The sequence below is a fragment of the Eriocheir sinensis genome, chromosome 24 (genome assembly GCF_024679095.1).
Source record: "Eriocheir sinensis breed Jianghai 21 chromosome 24, ASM2467909v1, whole genome shotgun sequence".
NCBI lineage: Eukaryota > Metazoa > Arthropoda > Malacostraca > Decapoda > Varunidae > Eriocheir > Eriocheir sinensis.
In genome coordinates, this window is record NC_066532.1 from 6,119,159 (window position 1) to 6,137,846 (window position 18,688).

At 43.1% G+C, this 18,688-nt stretch overlaps 1 protein-coding gene across 2 annotated transcripts in view; it reads right to left on the reverse strand.

Moving 5' to 3' along the window:
• The window catches only part of LOC127002807 (neuropeptide F receptor-like), a 107,537-nt gene extending 89,729 nt beyond the window's left edge, over nucleotides 1–17,808 (reverse strand). For both annotated transcript variants that reach the window (XM_050869013.1, XM_050869012.1), the window contains exon 1: nucleotides 16,811–17,808. In XM_050869013.1, the coding sequence (XP_050724970.1) occupies nucleotides 16,811–17,317 (507 nt within the window). In that variant the 5' untranslated portion in view covers nucleotides 17,318–17,808. The remainder of the gene's footprint in view (nucleotides 1–16,810) is intronic.
• Between the last annotated feature and the right edge of the window lie 880 nt (nucleotides 17,809–18,688).

Consider the following 18,688-nt stretch of genomic DNA (forward strand, 5'->3'; position numbering starts at 1 on the left):
CCTGGAATTTTTGTGCCAATGTTTCTGATGTTCGTCAGTCTCGTCGTCATGTGCTACCTTCTTAGGAGGAACTCTGTCCCGCACGATTATTTGGTTGTGCAGACAAGGCGACAGGATGCAGGGAGGCCACTGGCAAGGTAGTTTTTTTTTTTTCTCTAGCAGTCAAATGACAGAAAACTGGCATTCCCCTGCTCCTGTATCTTAACGCTGTACTGTGTTTCACTGCTGTATTTTTTTTTTTTTTGAGCTAGATGAACGTTTCATTGTCTGTAACTATGCCAGTTGATAGCTTCTTATACATGTGTCCTTATATTTATCTTTTGAGAGATTTCTTATGTTTCATGTCACACACGTTGTGTTTTACCTCTCACTATTTATATTATTACTACACAAATGTTCTTACATAGCCAGTGTTTTAATGTAATTGTATCATAAGCAGTCTGCTTAACAAGATCCCACTATGTATGTTAATGGTAACTAGACTGCTAGTTAGATTTTTGTAAATCGCGAGGTCGCGATCACTGGTAGGTGACCGAGCAGTGTTATAGTAGGATATCAATGTATTATTATTATTTTTATTATTTAATATCACCACGAATTAGGCATACAATTGTCAATGGAAAAAACCCACGACAGATAATTCACGCCACCTTATAGGAATGTCGCCCGTCAGTGTTTACCGTCTCAGTTTGTATACAAAGCATTTCATCAAGTTTGAAGGTCACTTTGACATACGTGACCAATTGTAACTTCATTATTTTCCAATCTGTAACTCGTCACTCCTTCACGAGAGTCCGACTGACACTCACCTGCAGTCTCTCTCGCTCAGACGCTCCTGTACATATAGGCTTAAGAATATATTCGCCTTAAGGAAGCTGAGTCTTAATCAACGCCTTTAAACGCCCCCCGGTACACCGTTACAAGTAACTACCTGCTTAAGGAAATTATCTTGTATAACTTTAAGAAAATCCTCGGCTTCCAGGTCACCCACTAGGTCTTACCAGTCTATATTCCTTTAATTAAAGCCCCCATTACGCAGACATTTTTACTCCTACTCGCCCTGCCAATCTCCTTTAGTAATATACTCGAGAGAGAGAGAGAGAGAGAGAGAGAGAGAGAGAGAGAGAGAGAGAGAGAGAGAGAGAGAGAGAGAGAGAGAGAGAGAGAGAGAGAGAGAGAGAGAGAGAGAGAGAGAGAAAAATTAATAAACAAATAAATAAAAATCGTCGTATCAGAAAAAGGAAAAATGTCGTGCAAAAAAGAGAGAGAGAGAGAGAGAGAGAGAGAGAGAGAGAGAGAGAGAGAGAGAGAGAGAGAGAGAGAGAGAGAGAGAGAGAGAGAGAGAGAGAGAGAGAGAGAGAGAGAGAGAGAGAGAGAGAGAGAGAGAGAGAGAGACACAAAAAAAAAAAAAAAAAAAAAAAAACAAAAAAAAAAAAAAATCGTCGTAGAAAAAAGGAAAAAAAAAAAAAGGAAAGAAGGAAAAAAAAATCGAGGTCGAGGTGAACTGCAGGAGGAAGTGGAGGGAGGTGAAAGAGGAGGAGGAGGAGGAAACATGGAAACATGGACTAGCAGGCAGCAGAAAGCCTGTTGGCTCATTACTAGGCTGCCTGCGTTCAGTGATTCAATCAATCCGTTTGCCATAGGAGTGGCTTGCAGGGAAGGATTAAAGCACTTGTGTATCTACTCTTGGGAAGGTTCAGTTCACTCCCGATGCAGCAAAGTGGCGATCAATGCGTTTCTTGAAGGAGTTGATGGTCTCTGCGCTAACCACTTCTGCAGGAAGGTTGTTCCAGTGGCGAACAACTCTATTCGAGAAATAACTCCTGCCGATGTCGGTATTGCATCGCTTTGCTTGAATTGTTTTTCCGTTGTTTCTTGTTCTCAGGTTGGTTTGTAGCGTGAAGAGTTTGGAGTGATCAACGTTGCAGAGCTTGTTCAGGTACTTAAAGATTTGTATCATGTCTTCCCGCAGTCGTCTCTTTTCCAACGTGAAGAGGTTGAGTCGCTCGAGTCGCTCTTCATAGGGCTTCGTCCTCAGTGATGGTATCATCTTCGTGGCGCGGCGCTGTACTCTCTCAAGTAATTCAATGTCTTTCCTGTAATTAGGAGACCAGAATTGCACGGCGTATTCCAGGTGGGGCCTTACCAGCGAATTGTACAAAGATAACATAACTCCCGGCGTCTTGTATTCGAAGTTCCTCGATATGAACCCAAGCATTGTATTGGCTTTCTTACAGGCGGACTTGCAGTGTTTTATTTGTTTCAAGTCACTGCTGATGGTGACCCCGAGGTCTCTTTCCTCTTGCACAACATGTAGTGGTTCGCCACCCATGTGGTATGTGTGGTTACTGTTTCTGGATCCGATATGCATTACTTTACATTTGGTAGTGTTGAAGGATATCTGCCATTTTTCCGACCACCGAGTGATCTGGTCCAGGTCTCTCTGGATAATTTTGCAGTCTGCCGTTGTGAGGGCCTTCCCACCCACCTTTGTGTCGTCGGCAAATTTTGAAAGATTGGATTTCAATCCTAGTTCTAGGTCGTTGATATATATGATGAAAAGTATGGGTTCCTGCACTGACCCCTGTGGCACTCCACTTGTGACCGGGAGCCACTCGGAGGCCTGTCCGTTGAGTACAACTCGTTGTTTTCTTCCAGTGAGCCAGTCCTTGATCCACGCTGTCAGATTGCCGCCTAATCCCGCCGACTTGAGTTTCTTGAGGAGTCTTTCGTGTGGCACTTTGTCAAAGGCTTTTTGAAAGTCTAGATATATAACATCGCTAGGGATATGATTATCCCAGTTTTCATAGATACCTTGGAAGAAGTCCAATAAATTGGTTAAGCATGAGCGCTTGTTCCTGAAACCGTGCTGAGCATCGGAAATGATGTTGTTGTCTTCAAGGAACCTAACGAGTTTGTCTCTGATGATCTTCTCGAGGATTTTTCCCGCCACTGAGGTCAAGCTGATTGGTCTGTAGTTTAGGGCCACACTTTTGTCTCCCTTTTTGTAGATCGGAGTTACATTCGCTTGTTTCCAGTCTTTTGGGACTTTGTTTTGTTGTAGTGACAGATTGTAGATGGTGGTGAGTGGCTTGAGGATTTGCTGCTTGAGTTCCTTGAGCAGCCTGGGGGAGGAGGAGGAAGAGGAGGAGGAGGAGGAAGGTAAGCAAAAGAAGAAGGAAGAGGAGCAGAAGAAGAAGAACAAGAAGAAGAAGAAGAAAAAGAAGAAGAAGAAGAAAAAGAAGAAGAAGAAGAAAAAGAAGCAGAAGAAGGAGGAGGTGGAGGAGATGAAGGCGGAGGAGGAGGAAGAACACAAAGAAAGAATAAACAACAGCAGACCTGCTGGTCCTTACGAGGCTGTCTGTGACAAGCTACACTAACTATCTAATCAAAGGTGGAAGATGAAGGACAGCAAAGGCGAAGGCTCCTCCCCACCCCCCATCCCTCCAGCCAAAGCTGGCAGGAAAGGAAAAAGAACCATGCAGCATGGAAAAACTGCATGGAAATTATGTAGGAAAGAGGAAAGAACTACCATTACTGGTACCACTAACCGGGCGATAAAAACGGACAAGGACACCAGTATTCGAAAGAACTTAACGTTATTACGACAATGAGCAATATCTTAGTTGCTTGTTGGATTCAAAATACTTGTCTAATCTATTCTTGAAGGACGTAATTGTTGTACTATCAACGACATCACAGGGTAGAGGTTCCAAACATTAACAACTTTCCTGCGACGAGAATCTTTTACCACTTATCTTGAAATTATGATTTCTTCTTGTTCTATTTGATCGATCAATTCTTCCGCATTAATATCACTGAATCCTTTGAACATTTTAAACACTTCTATTAGATAGCCTCGCATTCTTCGTTTTGATAGGCTGAATAAATTTACTTCTTTAAGCCTTTGTTCATAAGATGAATTTTTCAACCTAGGAATCATTTTTGTTACTCTTCGTTGAACCCGTTCCAACTTTTCTATGTCTTTTCTGTAATAGGGAGACCAAACCTATAGACAGTACTCTAAATGGGGTCGAACCAACGAAGGAGGAGGAGGAGGAAAAGTTTAAGAAGAAAAAGGTGGAGGGGGAGGAGAAAGGTTCGCAAAAGAAGGAGGAGGAGGAGAAAGAAGAAGAAGAAGAAGAAGAAGAAGGCTGGCGAAGGAACGACGTGGCAGGACAAGGAAAGGGCGTCGCCGGGAGATTGTTCGCTGGATGGCCATGACCGAGGGACGCAACCTGTGCTTCTCCGGACGGTGCGGTGGGCTGGACGAGGAGCAGGAGGAGGAGGAGGAGGAGGATAGTAAGGAAATTGGTATTGAAAAAAAAAATAAAAGGAGGGTAAAGAGAAGGAGGAGGAGGAGGGTAAGGAGAAAGGGGAAGAAGAAGGAGGAGAAGGTGAACAAAAGAGGGAGGAAGGAAGAAGAGGAAGAGGAGGGGGAGGAAAAGGAAGAGAAAAGTAAACAAAAGAAGGTGGAGGAAGTGGAGCAAGAGGAAGAAGAAAAAGAAGAAGAAGAAGAAAAAAAGAGAGGAAGAAGGAGGAGGAGGAGGAAGTGAAAGAGGAGAATGAGGCGGAATAGGAGGAGGAGGAGGAGTCGAAGAGAAGGAGGAGGAGGAGGAGGAGGAGGGTGAGGAAGAAAAACAAGAGAAGGAGGGGGAGGAGGAAGCAATATTAAACCAGTCTCGTAAACACAGCAGCCAGCGGGACTTTGGACGGGAATGGTCGTATGGGCGCCAGTGGGACGTTGGTGGCTTCTCTTTCTCTTCATCCAGCTCGTTGGGTAAGAAACCGCTCCAAGGGGGAAGGGGAAGAAGGAAGCTGTGTTGATAGCCTCTCTTCGTTTCCATCCACGTCACTCGGTAAGAAACAGCGCCAGCAGGGAGTAGGAAGGGGGTGGTAGGAGGTAGCAGATCGAAGAGGTGTAACAGCTTCCATTCCAAGAGATCCGGTGCCCGATACACTCGAAGGAAAACAACAATCGTATTTTTACTGATATTCGAACTGTTCTCAAATGAAAATTAGAGTCCACTGTCTTTTAAAGGGGCGGCAAGTAAGTATTCAGCGCTGGTTAGGTGAGGGGGTTTAAACATTGCGGCCAATTCCTCTCAAAAACTTTCGATGCCTTGATACACTCATAGTAAAACAGCAGTCGTCTTTTATATGATATTTGAACCGTTATCAAATGGAAATAAGAGTCCATCAGTCTTTTAAAGGTCGTTAAGTAAGTATTCAGCGCTGGTTATGTTTGAGGAGCATTAAAGAGGAAGCGAAAGTTCAGGAATATTGCACAAGTCGATAGCAGAATATTTTGTGGTGGCCATTCTCTGAGGTACGGTATTTACTCCACTTCGTTTAAGCACACGGATCTGTTAAATGGCATACAAAGATTTCTGAGAGGAAATAACATCCCATTACAGGATTTTGTCAGGGCCGGCATGCAGACATTTAGCGGAAGTTGTATGTTCGCCATTCCCGTAGATAAAGTGCTGTACTAAAAGAGGACCTTAGTTCCGGCCTCTCTTCAAAGCCGGCAGGAGATTACTTTGACGAGCTCCCCGAAGAAATTGTCGTAGAATCCTTGGTCTGTAAGATTCTTTATCGGAGTTCCTGGTCAAAATGAAAGGCTGTGGTTCAAAGGAAAGCAAACACGTGCTCTGCTTGCGGCACTGGATGTTCTGAAGGTCTTAGATTTTCATCCCTGGGTTACTCGCCTTAGGCAGTACCAGGAACGGGGCCACAACCATGGGCTGATACCTGGCCCCTGGTCACTACTAGGTGGACGAACACTGGTGCAGCACAACCTTCGCTGCTGCCCGGGATGGAGTCTGGGGCTGTTAGACATTGTTTCTCTGTGTCGCAGGGGGCTTCGTGGTGCAGTGGTTAGCACACTCGGCTCACAACCGAGAGAGCCCGGGTTCGATTCCCGGGCGGAGTGGAAAAATTTGGGCGGCTTTTCCGATACCCTACGCCCCTGTCCACCCAGCAGTGAATGGGTACCAGGTATTAATCGGGGGTTGTGTCCCGTCTCCTGGGGTCTGTTCCCTTCTCCTATAATTCCTTCCCCTTCTGTCTCTCTCCGGCATATGACCACAGATGTTGCGCCGACTGAACGAAACTTTCCAACTTTTCTCTGTGTCGTGCTGTAGTTGATCAGAATATTATAAAATTATGTGCTTATGAAGTTTATTTCTCCGTTTTTTTGGTTCTGGGAAGTGGGGATAAGATATAAATAGATCACTCGTAATGCTGTTGAACGTTATAAAATGATGCCACATAATACTTCACAAAATACCATTAGATAATATTCTGTGTAATATTCCTTAATATAGTTATTTTTTAAGTTCACCCTCGTCGTTTTTCCCCGCCAGTTTGCCTTTTTCTTATTCATGAAAATATTATCATATTATATGCAAGACCCGATTGGAAAAACTGCTCCACGGACGAGAGTTGCAAGGGAAAAGTACTTTTTTTACTTTTTGCACCAAAAACTGTTGAAAGAGGCGGCCGAAAATAATTGAACCGAAAGTTTGGTGGTTATGAATAACATTAAAATCTTTACGGTGGGACTTTTAACCTCTTACAACACAAGAGAGGATGTGGAGACGCCGTGTTGGAGGCAGGCACGCAGAAACTGGGTTGACGGGCTGAGGGACGGACAGACGGGCAGACACATTGACACAAGCAAGCAGGCAAACATTTTGGCAGGGAGAGACGCTGACGGGCAGATACGTGAGAGAACACAGGCGGAGAGTGATGCCTGTCAGTAGTGAAACAGACCTGCTGGCCGACACACACACACACACACACACACACACACGTTCATAGTGCAGCGGTTAGCACGTTCGCCTCACAGCTGAAAGATCCCAAGTTCGATTCCCAGGCGGAATGGAAACGCATCAGCAGTCTGTAATCCGTCTCTTGTCCACCTGCAGTGAATGGGTATCGGGAGTCAGTCGGCGGTTGTGTCCGCCTCCTGGGTGTGTGTTGGGTGAGGTTTCAGGTGTACCCAGACATCCGTCACTCATGAGCTCCAAACCCATTCACGGAGGATCCTGGCTGGCGCCCGCCGTCTAGCACGCGGTTAGACCATGGCGAATTACACACACACACACACACACACACACACACACACACACACACACACACACACACACACACACACACACACACACACACACACACACACACACACACACACACACACACACACACACACACACACACACACACACACACATATACACGTCCCGGTGGCTCAGTGGTTAGAGCGTCTGCCTCACAACCAGAAGGACCGGGGTTCGATTCCCCGACCGGGTGAAGATAAGTTGGGTTTATCTTCTTTCACGTGTAGCCCCTGTTCACGTAGCAGTGAGTAGGTACACGGCGTAAGGCAAGGAGTTGTGACCTCGTTGTCGCGGTGTGTTGTGTGTGAGTGGTCTCAGTCCTACCCACAGAGTTATATACTAGAGGGTTCAACTCCAATCTCTCGCCACGGTGAGAGGTGAAGCCACTGCTCCTGCCTGTAACTCTGTGCTCGGCCGCCATAGGGTGACGGATTGGCGACCTTTCCATGACTCCACATGTTTACACTTAACCACTATTAGCTAGCCACCATTATGATATTTTGGAAAACTGAGCCGATCATCGTGTTGATGAGACATTGCTGCATATCTTGATCACAATTTTATTGCACTCAGGTATACCTACAATAAAATAATGAGAAAAAATTATGATAGTGAATAAACATTTTTGTTCACCTTTTTTGCTTCAACTCCTTGTCATTCATGTACGTTTTATTGCATTAAATTTTTGTTTACAGTTTCAAATTCAGCACATTTTTCCGATTCAGATGGTGTATGACATGTACCAATGTAACAATAATCAGTGGGTAAAAAATGGACAAGAAAATAACAAGTCTATCTGATCGAGGATCGCCGAGGCGCTGGTAACTTGATAATACCAGTAGCAGACATAACTATGTGATGTTAAATTTATCTCTGTCTCGCCATCCGTCACCCTAAGATTGCCGCCAGTTGCTTCAAAATCCAGGCTCTGGGAACCCTCTATGTATATAACTCTGTGGTCCTACCCAAAGATCGGTCACTGAGCTCTGAGCTCTTTCCGCCAGGGGAACGGCTGGCTGTCTCGAGAGAGACCCGCAGCAGACCAAGAGGTGAATCACACACACACACACACACACACACACACACACACACACACACACACACACACACACACACACACACACACAGAGCTATTTCTTGTCTCGACTTTACATTTTTAAGACTTCGGGTCTGGCTGTCCGCTCTGGCCACAGGTCGGCTTGTTGATCCTCTCCCTCCCCTTCGTCGCACCTCCTACCGGTCGCTTCGAAGGACCCATCTTCTTAAACAGCATTTTGTGTAGTACGGTAAAAGTAAAGGCCAGACAGTGAGTATAGTGTGTTAGTGGTGCCGAGGAAGCTAGTGATCATGGTCATATTCTTAAACATTTCGGCGCCCAAGTTCACATATTTGCCAAGGCCTCCGTAGGGGTTTGGAAAATTTCCAGGGGTAGTTTTCTGAGCTTGGTGGTAGTTTGACCTTCTTAAAGGAGCTGCCTCGTACAGGCCTACCGGCCTCTTGCAGACTCCTGCGTTCTTATGTTCTTATGTTCTGTACCGTGAACCTAAAAAAACACATTAGAACCCGAGTGGTCTCCTTTTTGACCTTTTATAATAGTTGATGTGGGAGGTGGAAGCGTCTGAGAATACCAACCTGGAGCAGTGAGTAGCGGGCGTTTTTTTTCACATTTGTTTCCTTTTTTTTGTATGCCCTTGAACTGACTCCTCTGCCGCCGACGCACGCCTCCCCTCCACCCGCCCTGCCCGCGTGCCGACGCCCCCTGTTATTGTGTTGCAGCGTGAGGTATAAATATTTCTTGGGTTGTTTACGCTTATATATTCTTATATCTAGAGTTAAAAAATTCTTCTGGCTATGTATTTTGGCGAGAGATTATTTTTACATTGTTGCCGTGGAGACACGTAACATGATTATATGCGGCCTTAGCTAGTTACGTTATTTTTTCTTGATAACAGGTTCAGATCTCTCTCTCTCTCTCTCTCTCTCTCTCTCTCTCTCTCTCTCTCTCTCGCTCTCTCTCTCTCTCAGAGAGAGAGAGAGAGAGAGAGAGAGAGAGAGAGAGCTTCTCTTTGTGGTCAGCAATTGTTGACTCGCGTAAGACGATCAAAGAGCTGAGGCTGTGTTGTGTTGCCTCCTACCCGTGTTTGTGCGCTCCCGTGTGTGTGTGTGTGTGTGTGTGTGCGCGCGAGGCAGGTATACATGAACTAACAATAGCGAAAGCCTAACCTGGTCTATTTACAAACATCTTCAGAATTTGTTTTGAAAATAGGCAAGACTTTGTATAGAGAAACCTTGCTGCCTCCAAGACTCAAGGCCGGAAAAGAGACGGAAGATAAGAGATGAAACCTGAATCGGGATGTAACGTTACAGAATCATATTTCCTCGGAGTTTTGATAATATAATTGATGGATAATTTATAAGGGCCGGATGCTATCAGAATTCAGCTCCAGGAAGACATCAACAGGGGAACCATATAATGTAACTAAAACCTATTAGCGTCAGAAGGGGAGCAAGGGACGGGTGAACTTTTAGCAAACCGTGAATGGGAAAAAATATGTAACAGAATAGAAAAGGGTAAAAAGCCAAAAAGGAGATCAGTCGGATTCTAATGTGTGTTGTTTTAGGTTCATGGTATAGAAGAAGAGTCAGAAAACTACCCCTGGAAATGTTAAAAACTCTTACGAAAGGCTTGGCAAATATGTGAACTTGTGCGCCCTAATGTTTAAGAATATGACCAAACATCCGTAAAAGCCCCCGCCATTAAGACACGAAACGGTTCAGACATTTAATTTCCTTGCATTCAGATAATATAACTGAACTTTTAGCAAAACGTGAGAGCGAAAAATCATGTTTTAGTACAGGGCAAAAGGCAGACCAAACAGCCGTAAAAGCCCCCGCCACTGAGATACGAAGCCGTTCTGATATTTAATTTCCCTGAGTTCAGATAATATAAATGTTAACGGCTTAAAATATATGGATTCAATTCCCCCGAGACTCAAGGTCGTACAAGAAGAGGTCGTTGCGAGGAATAAATGTATTAGAAGATTAATACGGGGCCGGGGAGTGAGTGAGTGAGGGGGAAATAAATGTTCGCAATTATCCGCGGGTGAACTTCTGCGAAATGCGGTGGAGAGGATTTATATTTTAGATTGTGATAAAAGGTGAAGGCTAGAGGAAAGGGACATCCAGCTACCGAAATAGGAATAAATATAAATGGTAGTGGGAATTGGCTCGTGTACACTCAGCATTTCCTAACGTTTTCAATATAAGCACCTCTGTAGTCGGGCCTAGTAAGAGCAGCACCACACCGCATGTTGTTTTAGTACTACGTTGCCTCATTAGTACAATTGTAAAGTGATAGAACGTATGAATGCGCCTTTTTGTTCCTGTTTTTGTTTTTTGCCATTGAGCTGCTTCCCTTGCTGTAAAAAAAAAATGTTCAGTGTCGAAAAATATGATATCAAAGACTATTATTTTGTTGTTGTTGGGAGACTGAAAAAAGACAAAATAGACAGCGAAATTCATAATATTGGCGATGTTACACAGGAAGGGAGTGTCAGGTCATGGAACAGAAGTCGAAACACAGCAAGACACACGAATGGCCAACAGGATCAAATCATCACCCAGCCAAAACACAAGATATGAAAGACTCTATTATTTTGTGATTGTTGATGTTGGCACATTGAAAACAGACAAAATAGACAGCGAAATTCATATTATTGCTGATATTACACTAGAAAGGGGTGTCAGGTCGTGGAGCAGAAGTCGAAACACAGCAAGACACACGAAAGGCCAACAGGATCTAAACATCACCCAGCACGACCCGTAGAACAGAGCAAAGGAAGCAATAAAAATAACACACAGAGGGAAATTGGTTGAAAAAAAGAAGAATAGGAAGGCAAAACATGATGAAACACAAATTATGAAATATTAAAGATGAGAAAACAAACAATTTACCGGAGAAAATTATATATAATGATAAATGAAAAAAATAATTGAAATATATAAAGAAAAAAAGAAAAACGAGAGAAAGAAAACAAATGAAAGCTTCAGAATATTTCAATTACCCGCTTTACCCCCAACATCAAGGAAAATAAAGGGAATAAAGAAAACAAAGGAAAATAGAGAAAATGGAAATAAAAGAAATAAGGGAAAATAAAGAAAAATAAAGGAAATAAAGTAAAGGAAATAAGGAAGAAAAAGGAAAGGAAAATAAAGGAAAAATAAAAAAATATGTGAAATAAAGGAAAAGGAAAATAAAGGAAATAAGGGAAGTAAAATAAAATTAATTAAGAAAAATAAGGGGAATACAGGAATATAAGGAAATTAAAGGAGGTAAGGAAAATGAAAGAAATAAAATAAAAGGAAAATAAAAGAAAATAAAGGAAAATTAAGGAGAAAAGAAAACGAGAGGAAAATAGAGCAAAAGGAAAATAAAGCAAAAGGAAAATAAAGCATATAAGGAAAATAAAGAAAATAAGGAAAATAAAGCAAAATAAAGAAAATAAGGAAAATAAAGAAATAAGGAAAATAATTTTTTGGGGGGGAAAATAAAATAAAATGAAGAAAAAGGAAAGACAAAAGAAAACAAAGGAAAATCAAGGAAAAAAAACGAAAGGAAAACAAAGCAAAAGGAAAATAAGGAAAATAAAGTAAAAGAAGATAAAAAAAACATTAGAGACATCCAGGAAAAGAAAACTCAAAAACTTCAGAAAATTCAATTACCCGCATCATCAACATTAACAACAACAACATCAAGGGGAACAGAAGCGGAACGAAAATAAAGGAGAAGGAAAACAAAGGAAAATAAATTAAAATAATGAAAATAAAGGCAGAAATAACAGGAAAGAAACACTAATAAAACCTCATACAACTTTCAATTACACGCATCATCATCATCAACAACAACAACAACATCAAGGGGAATAGAAGCGGACCGAAAATATTGCCCTAGTTCTCAGAAACGGAGCCACGGAGAAGACTATTAACTTGTTGTCAGACGGACGCCGACCTGGTAATGCTAATGAGGTCAAGAGAATAAACGTGTGTGGGAGAGAGAGAGAGAGAGAGAGAGAGAGAGAGAGAGAGAGAGAACACAAAGGAAGACAAACAACAACAGACCTGCTGGTCCTTACGAGGCTGTTTGTGACAAACTACACTAACTATCTAATCAAAGGTGAAAGATGAAGGACAGCGAAGGCGGAGGCTACCACCCCCCCCATCCCCCCCCATCCCTTCAGCCAAAGCTGGCAGGAAAGGAAAAAGACCCATGCAGCATCGAAAAACTGCATGAAAATTATGTAGTAAAGAGGAAAGAACTACCATTACTGCTACCACTAACCGGGCAATAAAAACGGACAAGGACACCAGTATTCGAAAGAACTTAACGTTATTACGACAATGAGTAAAGTCTTAGTTGCTGGTTGGATTTAAAATACTTGTCTAATCTATTCTTTGAAGGCCGTAATTGTTGTACTATCAACGACATCACAGGGTAGAGAGTTCCAAACATTAACATTCGATTGAAGAAGAAGTGTTTGGCTTCGTGCGATGAGAATCTTTAACCACTTATCTTGAAATTGTTATTTCTTCTTGTTCTATTTGATCAATCAATTGTAAAGTATTCTTCCGCATTAATATCACTGAATCCTTTAAACATTTTAAACACTTCTATTAGATCGCCTCGCATTTTTCGTTTTGATAGGCTGAATAAATTTACTTCTCTAAGCCTTTGTTCATATGATAAATTTATCAACCTAGGAATTATTTTTATTACTCTCCGTTGAACCCATTCTAAGTTTTCTACGTCTTTTCTGTAATGGGGAGACCAAAACTGTACACAGTAATCTAGATGGGGTCGAACCAGCGAATTCTACAGTTTTAATATTACTTTTTCCGATTTATTATTGAAGACTCGTCCGATGAAGCCAACCAATTTGTTTGCAGTTTTAACTACCTCTGAACAATGCTGACCGCTCTTTAAATCGCTTGAGATAGCGATTCCAAGATCCTTTTCTTTACTTACTGCAGAATGTTGTTGGCCATTCATTACGTACTGAACGCGATTGTTATTGTTTCCGAAGTGTAACACTTTACATTTGTCAACGTTAAATTTCATTTGCCATTGATTGGCCCAACGTGCAAGTCGATCTAGATCTGATTGTAATGCTTCTTCGTCGAGTGTCGTAGTTACCTTACTAGCGATTTTTGTCATCAGCAAATTTTGATATTTTTCAAGTGAGCCCATCATCGATATCATTAACATAAATTAAGAAGAGAATGGGACCAAGCACTGATCCTTGAGGTACGCCGCTTCTGACATCGAGCCAGTTAGATGAAACACCGTTTAGAACTACTCTCTGTTTCCGCTCAGAGAGCCAGTCCACAAGCCAATTGTGAATGTTACCCGGGATACCGTGCGCCAATAATTTACTAAGCAATCGTTGATGGGGGACCTTATCAAATGCCTTTTGAAAATCCAGATATATGATATCTACTTATCTGCTTTCATCGAACACTTTAAAGATATTAAGAAAAAAATCAAGTAAGTTCGTTAAACATGAACGTTTACTACGGAAGCCATGTTGCGAATTATTTATTATATTATTTTCTTCGAAGAATTTCACCATATTGTCGCGAATGATAGTCTCCATTAACTTACAAACAATCGATGTCAGGCTGATTGGTCGATAGTTTCCTGGATGAGACTTGTCCCCCTTTTTGAAAATTGGTGTGACATTTGCTAGTTTCCAATCCGACGGAACTTTTCCAGCTGTTAAAGATTTATTGAATATGATGGAGAGCGGTTTACAAATTTGATGTTTGATTTCTTTTAAGACCCTAGGGGTAATTTTGTCTGAACCAGGAGCTTTGCTTACTTTAATCTTTTCAATTGTGCGTAAAATGTCACTTTCTACGATGAGCACGCAATTTAAAATCTTTTCGTTCCTTCTAATCTCCGGCGGTTGAGGTGATAAACAATCTTCGTCGGTAAATACGGATGCGAAAAAGTTATTTAGGATTGTAGCCATTTCATATTCATCGTTCGTGTGGTAACCATTATCATTAGCAAGCGGTCCGATACTACAAGTGAGTGACTTTTTATTATTAACTAAGCTAAAAAATTCTTTAGGATTAGATTTACTTGTTTCCTCTATATATTCTTCAAGATTTTTCTTGCTTCGTTTTATTAATTTCTTGGTTTCGCGACGAATTCTGTCCAACTCTAGTTTGTCAGCCTCACTCTGAGTTGATATGTATCTACGGTATACGCGTTTTTTGAGAGAGAGGCTATTTTTAATTTCGTTATTCCACCATTTGGGTTTCTTCTTAAAAGCTGAACGCCTGTTACGATAGGGTACGCATATGCTTATGGCATTGTTCAATGTTGTGGTGAAGGCCTCCTACGATTTATCAGTATCTGTTTCCATAGAAATTACAGTCCAGTCAGAATTATTTAGAATTGATCGGAGTCTTACGAAATTCGCTCTCTGATAATCAGGCACCTTTCTTTACTAGGAGTTACTTTACTTTCTTTCATCTTGATGATGAATGTGATTACTCTGTGATCGCTAGAACTAAAAACTGGACCAACATTTACCTCGTTAACTAGATCAGCTGTCGTTGAAAAGATAAGGTCAAGTATATTATTTTCCCGAGTCGTTTTTTGAACGTGTTGATGTAAATCACTTTCTAATAAATTTGTGTACAGGTCGAGTCCTGTATAACAGTTCAACGGTTCGCCCCATCTTTTCACTGGCAAGTTAAAGTCCTCCACTGCCTCGCAACTGCTACTTGTTTCTAATATTAATTCACTTAATGCGTGGTCGATATCAGGAGTCTGCCCTGGCGGTCTATAGATTAGTCCAACTACTATTTTACGAGACTTATTTTTAATTTCAATGAAGACCGTGTCCACATTGGTTATAATATCTGTTTTCACGGATACTGGAGAGTTGTGGATGTAAGATAACGCCCCCACCCTGTCTGTTCTCTCTTTCATGATTATAAATGGTATAACCCGGCAATCTATATTCCGCAATGAAATCTATATTTGAAGTGTCTATCCAAGATTCTGTGACTCCGATGATGTGATAATGATTTGTAGCTGCGAGTGCTTATAAGTCTTCAAATATGTTACGTAGGCTACGAGCGTTTATATAGCAAGCTCTAATGTGATTCGAGTCGGGGGTTGCGCGGGTTGAGTGCTCCCTCACGGTGGAGCTGGTGTTCTCACCTTGGCGTTTTTTGGCTTTCAAAGAGCCACTCGGTCACAGAGCAGCCTCCCGAAACGGGCTGCTCCAACAAGGTTTAAGTGGATGCCATCGGCAAGGAACAAGTCCGAATCGTAGTAAAAATTGTTCCACAAGTTAGCGAACTGGACGTTTTCTTGTGAGCAAAGGGACTGAACTCTTGTTCGTGCTGAAGGCCTTACTGTAAAAGCTAGATTCGGCACCGACCCTCGGGAGGATTCCTGAGATTATGATGTTACTGGCATCCGTTTTTCGTTTATACTGCTTGATCATGCGGCGGTATTTTTCAAGCAGTTCCTCAGAATGGGTTGTCCTTACGTCATTTGTGCCCGCGTGAATGACAAAGAGGGTGTTTCGGTTGACATTGCTCGTGACATCATCGCACGCTACAGTGATGTCGTCTAGTCTGGCACCTGGATAACAGTAACGTTTTCTGCGGTCGTTTGACCACATAACTCAACCAGCTGGCCACGCACCATGGAGTCCCCAACTAGGCGAGTCTCAAACTCATCCTCCATGGTGTCTGTCAGCACCTGGAACCTATTGAAGGTAGTGGGGGTCAGTAAATGTTTCGTTGCCTGCTTCGGTTTGGCTCCATTCCTTACAGGTTGGAACCCGTCATCCTGTGAAGCAGGAAGAGAAGCGTTATGTGGGGCAGGCTGGGGGTTAGCCTGTGAGGCAGGCTGGGGGTTAGCCTGTGAAGCAGGCTGAGGGTTAGCCTGTGAGGCAGGCTGGGAGTTAAACTGTGAGGCAGGTAACGCGTCCTCCCGTGAAGCAGGAGGGTCGTCTGAAGGGGGCACAGTCTCGGTGGAGGGCCTCTCCACCATCGATGGTGGAGTTACTGCCACATTGTTTGCAACAAATTTCTGAAGAGCTTCAAATTTATTTTCAAGATCATGGTGTTTGTTTCTCCATTCAGTCACAGCTTTCTTAAGTCGTAATCTTTGACTCCAGACTACAGGGAGAGGGAGAGGGAGAGCAATATGAAACTGAAGAAAAGATAAAGGAAAGAAAATGAAAGTAAAGAAAAGAAAATGGGAAGCGAAGGAATGAAGAAAGGGAGTCTGAGAGAGAGAGAGAGAGAGAGAGAGAGAGAGAGAGAGAGAGAGAGAGAGAGAGAGAGAGAGAGAAGAATAGCAAGGAGGATATAATGATTTTAGTTTAGGACAAAATTATAAAACTTGAGGGAGGAGAATAACAATGAGGATATTCTAAATCATTTCATTCCGGCACTAAAAATAAGCATGATCTCTCTCTCTCTATCTATCTATCTCTATTTATCTATCTATCTGCCTATCTATGTATCTAGTTATCTCTCTTTCTCATTCGCTCTCTCACTCCTTTCCCTCTCTTCCTCTACTGTTCCTCCTGCTTCTAGTACTACTATTGTTACTACTACTGCTAATCCTCCTCCTTCTTCTCCTTGTTGACACTCACCTGGTAGCGGTCTAGTGCGATGGCCGTGATGGATATTGTAGACACGAAGATGGAGGTGGCCTGCAACGTGCCCACCAGCTTGCAGAGGAAGGGCTGGTCGCCGAGGGGCCAGTACTGGGAGAGCAGCTCCACCAGGGTCAGCGGCATCGTCACCAGGCAGAGCAGGAGGTCCGAGATGGCCAGGTTGATGATGAACACGTTGCGGGCTGTCCTCATGGCTGGCTGCCGAATGACCGCCGCCACCACCATGGAGTTCCCGGTCGAGCCCAGCACAATGAGGACGCTGTACATGGCGATGAGGGCGTAGTAGGCGCCGTCGTCCACGCGTCTGTTGCGCTGGAACTTGTTGATGAGGTCGATGTTAATGGTGATGGTGTCTGAGACGTTGAGGAGCCACGAGAGGTTGTTGGACAGGTTCGTGAAGTTCCTGAGGATGAGGCTTTCCAGGGGATCAGCCTCGGCGGACCCCAGCACCTCCTCGAAGTATTGAGTCACTGACGGCTCCATGGTGTTAGTGGTAGCCAGCGCAGCAGCCGCAGGGTCTCGGAGTGCTGTGCTGCTGGGCGGGAAATTACGTCAATGAACCGAAGTTTTCCTCCCACACGCTCATTTTTGTCACAGGGAAAGGGCTTTGATGTTGATCATTAGTGGTTTTCTCTTTAGACTTACACTAATGAGGTCACGCTATCCACACCCGTAGATAATTGTGTCACAAGATTAGTATATATAATTAATTCTGCGGCGCTGGGCTCTCACCTACTCACTCTGGGAACTCATATATTGATTATTGGTCTTTTTGTGCGTAGGCGGTCCGCTGGTGGATAGTTCATGCCGAAGAGCCATTTTCACCACAGTGGGATCGCTTTGCTGTTAGGTCTATATTCCTAAACGTATCGGTATCCCATTACGGCTATTTCCTAAGGCCACAGAGCAGATTAATATGGATTTCATGGGTGGTTTTTTTTCCGTTCAATATGCAGAAGCCGTGTAAAGCTATCACCGGGATCATAAAACACTCACAAATTATTAAACGTATCGATCACCCATTACGACTAAGGGCACAGGGAAGATTAACCGGGTTTTTACTGATGTTTTTTTTTTCCGTTCAATATGCAGAAGCCGTGTCAAACTATCACTGGCATCATAAAACACTAACAAATTATTAAACGTATCGGACGACGAAGGGCACAGGGAAGATTAACCGGGTTTTTACTCATGTTTTTTTTCCGTTCAAGATGCAGAAGCCGTGTCAAACTATCACTGGGATCACAAAACAGTCCATGGAAATACCAGCAACTTCTTCTGCGAGAGGCTTTTCAAACAGGAGAACTGAGACGCTGCTGATATGTTCAAAAGTACTGTCTTTAGTCGTGTGGGCACTGGGAACTATTCTCTCTCCCACTCACAGATAATCCATTGGTCATTGAACCCACTCACACTCGCACATACTCGCTGGGTGTGTTCTTGCCGCCCCTCGGCCCTCGGGGAAGGATCGTGGAGGCTGGAATACTGACCTCTGGCGGCGTGGGTGATAGACACATCCTGGTAATTGCTGTCCTATTAATGATCGCCTTTTCTCTCCATCCTCTCGTAAACCATCCTCACCCTTTATCTTTTGCTATCTGGTTGTGATATTTCCTCACGGTATACTGTTTCTTCCGTGACCGTCTCCCTGGCCTTCGTTCCCACCCTCTTCCCAAAGGCTTTGAGCATCTTACGCGACTCCATTTAAAGTACTTGTGAGATTTCCCATTTAAGGATTTTTTTCGTATTTTCTTTTCCTCACTTGCCTAGAGAACGAATAATGACCCTCTGCCTTTCCCTTCTCTGCCACACCCCCGCCCGTGTCACACCCACCTTCAACTCATCTTCCACCCA